The sequence below is a fragment of the Vigna radiata genome, unplaced genomic scaffold (genome assembly GCF_000741045.1).
Source record: "Vigna radiata var. radiata cultivar VC1973A unplaced genomic scaffold, Vradiata_ver6 scaffold_247, whole genome shotgun sequence".
Classification (NCBI taxonomy): domain Eukaryota; kingdom Viridiplantae; phylum Streptophyta; class Magnoliopsida; order Fabales; family Fabaceae; genus Vigna; species Vigna radiata.
Window position 1 is genome coordinate 417206 of NW_014541804.1, and position 3879 is coordinate 421084.

Consider the following 3879-nt stretch of genomic DNA (forward strand, 5'->3'; position numbering starts at 1 on the left):
TTTTTTAAGAACTAAAAAATATAGTATTAGAATTGATAGATGTATTAAAATAATGAGAGTGAGTATTTTATTATAAAATAACTTTATAATATAAATAGAATTTTCATTATTCGTCTTATTTCTTTAAAAGCATTATATCTCTCTAAAATTCATTCTCTTCATTCTCTCTCACTTCTCTCTAAGTGTTCTTGATCTTAAGTAATTTATTTGACGATTAGGAGGTGCCTAGACGATCACGACGTCAAGGTCTACCTATTTGCTCAATCAATTTATGGTTTAGAGCAAGTAAATTTTCAATCTTTTTCTTGATATTTCTTTTAGGTTCTTAATCATGCAAAGGAAATTTATTTTGCATGTGTCAAGAGCTCTTCTTCCTTGATTCTTGGTTCAATTGAGGCTCTAAAGTTGGTCTTCAATCACCAATCGGTAATTTGTAGGTTTTTCTAGAGATTCCTTGCGAAGGAAGCAACTATCAGGGATTTTTAGAGCGGTGGAAGTTTTATAGAGGTATGGAAAGATAGAGTTCTTTACTTTTGATGTTAGTTGCACATATTAGAAGATTTAGGAATATTGAACTCTTTGAATAAAATTCTGCTTTATGATAGATGTAGAGTAATTAATTGAGTGTTTTTGGACTGTGTGGTGATGAACTGTGATTGTGAAGTGTATTGAATGATGAATTATCTTTTATTTGATGTTAAAATGTTCAAATTTTTGTTTGGATTTGGGTGTTGTGAAGTTTAGGAAATGAATAACTAAAAGCTTAAGGATTTTGTTGATATTATTAAAGAAACATGAGGTCTTAGAGAGTGGATTTGTAAGTGAAGACTAGTAAACTGATTTGATGTAGATAGGGTCGGTCACGAGATGTTTTTTGAGTTGTTCAAGCCTTTAAAATAGAAGAAATATGAGATATAAGTATGTGATGATGGTTAGGCAGTGTTTAGCTTTTTTTTAGGACTATTTTTTGGAAGTGGACTAGTGAAAACTTGAATTGGGAGTTTTGTGCAAAATTGGTCACCTTGGTTAATGTTCCCGAGTCTTAAAATCATCATAATTAAATTTATAAGCTTCTCTTACCTCTAACTCCAGCTAAGCTTCTAAGTCTTTGAGAGTACTACTCTTATGGCTTCAAGATTCCAAAGTGCTCCAAACAAGATTATGATCGGTGCAATTGGAAGGTCTTGTCGCCGGGAAGATTTAATCTAAAAGGAGTAAGGTGATCGGAGAAGAGGAGGTGGTCAGAAATCTAGAGCGAAGGCTGAGGTTTCTAGAGAGAAGGAGGAGAAAATGGTGGTTTTTGGAATTTGAGTCTGAGTAAGAAGAAGGGTTGCATGCAAAAGTGGCACCAATTTTCAAAAATCTCATTTTAAATATTGCCTCAAAAAGGACGTTCGACCCACTCTCTGTCTGCCACCTGTCTTCCACTATCTAGAAACTATCTAGAAACTATCTAGAAACTATCTTTCCCTCTGCTGCCACACGGTTCCCAAAGGGTAAGGAATTTAATGTTGCTGGCAGCTTGTCTCCCACTTACATGGGGAAATTAGAGGGACACGACACATGTATCCCACTAAGGAGGGTATTTAATGGGGTGTGACATTCCCCCCAACAAATAAAAATTTTCGTCCTCAAAAATTAGGATTTACCAGGAAAATAGGTTGGGATAAGACTCCTTCATGATTTCTTCCCGCTCCCAAGTAGCATCACCCGTTCGTTCATCCCAGATGACCTTGACGAAAGTTGTAGCTTTACCGAACGGTCGCTTGGTCATAAATTCTTCAACTCTGACCGGTTGTAGTTCGACCAAATAGTCTTCTCGGATCTGAATGTTGTCAGCTTCTAGCACGTGAGACCGTTTGGCTATGTACTTCCTGAGTTGAGAATCGTGAAAGACCAGATGAAGGTTGGACAGTGGAGGTGGCAATGCTAACTCGTACGCGATCGGTCCTATACGCCTTAGAATCTGATATGGACCAAGGAACCTAGGGGACAATTTCTTTGTCCGAACAGCTCTTCCAACACCAGTCGTTCGGTTTAGCCTGAGGAACACATGTTCTCCTTCAGCGAACTCCAACGGTCTTCTTCTCTTATCAGTATAAGACTTCTGTCAGCTCTATGATGCTTTGAGTCTCTCTTGGATTTGCTTCACCTTCTCGGTCGTCTGTTGGATGATCTCAGGTCCAGTCAATACTGCTTCTCCTTCTTGAAACCAACACAAGGGTGTTCGACATCTTCTTTCATAGAGAGCTTCAAAGGGCGCTATAGCGATGTTGGACTGGAAACTGTTGTTGTAAGTGAACTCAACTAACGACAAAACTTCATCCCAAACTCCTAAGTGATCTAGGATGCTCGTCCTCAACAAGTTTTCAAGAGTTTGGATGGTTCTCTTAGATTGGTCATCCGTCTGAGGATGATAGGCCGAGCTCATTTGTAACTTGCTTCCCATCTCCTATTGTAAATCTTGCCAGAACTGAGAGGTGAATCTGGGGTCTCGGTCTGAGATGATGCTGGACGACACTCCATGTAACCGAACGACCTCCTTGATGTACAGTTGCGCCAGCTTAGACATGGACATCTTCAAGTTGACGGCGAGAAAGTGAGCATTTTTTGTTAACCGATCGACTACAACCCATATGGCATCATGGTTCCTGACCGTTCGGGGTAAGTGGGTCACGAAATCCATAGCGATGCTATCCCACTTCCATTTGGGTATCTCCAAAGGCTGTAGCTGACCACTTGGTTTCTGATGCTCTATCTTAGCTCTTTGGCAGGTTAAACAAGACGACACGAACCGAGCGACATCATTCTTCATTCCCGGCCACCAGAAGGATTTCTTGAGGTCTTGATACATTTTAGTCATACCCAGGTGTATGCTAAAACGACTTTGATGTCCCTCCTCAAGAATCAGCCTCTTCAACTCACCATCATTAGGTATGCACGTCCTCCCTCTATACATCAAGAGACCGTACGTTCCTGTACTGAAGTCCTTCTCTTGTTGGGAACCGATCGATCCTCTCATCCTTTGCAGCTCTTCGTCAATTAATTGCTTCTCTTTGATTTAGTCAAAGAGATCACTTGATAATATGAGAGTTCAGCACCTGATACCGTTCGGTTCCAACTCACATTGCAACTTCAAGTCCCTAAAGCTCTCAACCAACTTCAGTTCTCGGACCATCATTGTTGAGATACGAACGGTCTTCCTACTTAAGGCGTCAGCAACGACATTGGCTTTACCGGGATGGTATTGAAGCTCAAACTCATAGTCTTTCAAAAATTCTATCCATCTTCTTTGCCTCATGTTCAAATCCTTTTGATCGAACAAGTACTTGAGGCTTTTGTTGTCGCTGAACCTTTGAAACCGAGCACCATAAAGGTAATGCCTCCAAATCTTCAGGGCAAACACCACTGCTGCCAACTCTAGGTCATGTGTTGGGTAATTCTTCTCGTGTACCTTCAATTGTCGAGAGGCATAGGCCACTACCTTCCCTTCTTGCATCAACACACAACCTAACCCTTGATAGGAAGCATCACAAAAGACCTTGAACGGTCGACTGACGTCCGGAATCACTAGCACTGGAGCGTTCGTCAGCTTCTGCTTCAACTCCCAGAAGCTTGACTCACACCAATCGGTCCAAACGAACGGTTGGTCCTTCCTAGTTGGGTCAATGACGCTACTATCTTCGAAAATCCCTCGATGAACCGTCTATAGTAGCTGGCTAGCCCAAAACAGCTTCTCACGTCCATGATCGAACGGGGTGTCTCCCGCTGCAAGACTGTTCGGACTTTGCCTGGGTCCACTACAATCCCTCCAACCGAGATCACATGACCCAGAAATTGGACTTCTTCCATCCAGAACTCACTTGGATAGTTTTGCAT

General features: G+C 41.2%; 1 protein-coding gene across 1 annotated transcript; it reads right to left on the reverse strand.

Moving 5' to 3' along the window:
* Nucleotides 1–1645: 1645 nt before the first annotated feature.
* LOC106778237 lies at nt 1646–2449 on the reverse strand. Its single transcript, XM_014666181.1, has 2 exons — nt 2153–2449; nt 1646–1966 (listed from the first exon to the last, which is right to left on the reverse strand). Exons 1-2 carry the CDS (start codon nt 2447–2449, stop codon nt 1646–1648), a joined length of 618 nt encoding a protein of 205 aa, XP_014521667.1.
* Nucleotides 2450–3879: the final 1430 nt, after the last annotated feature.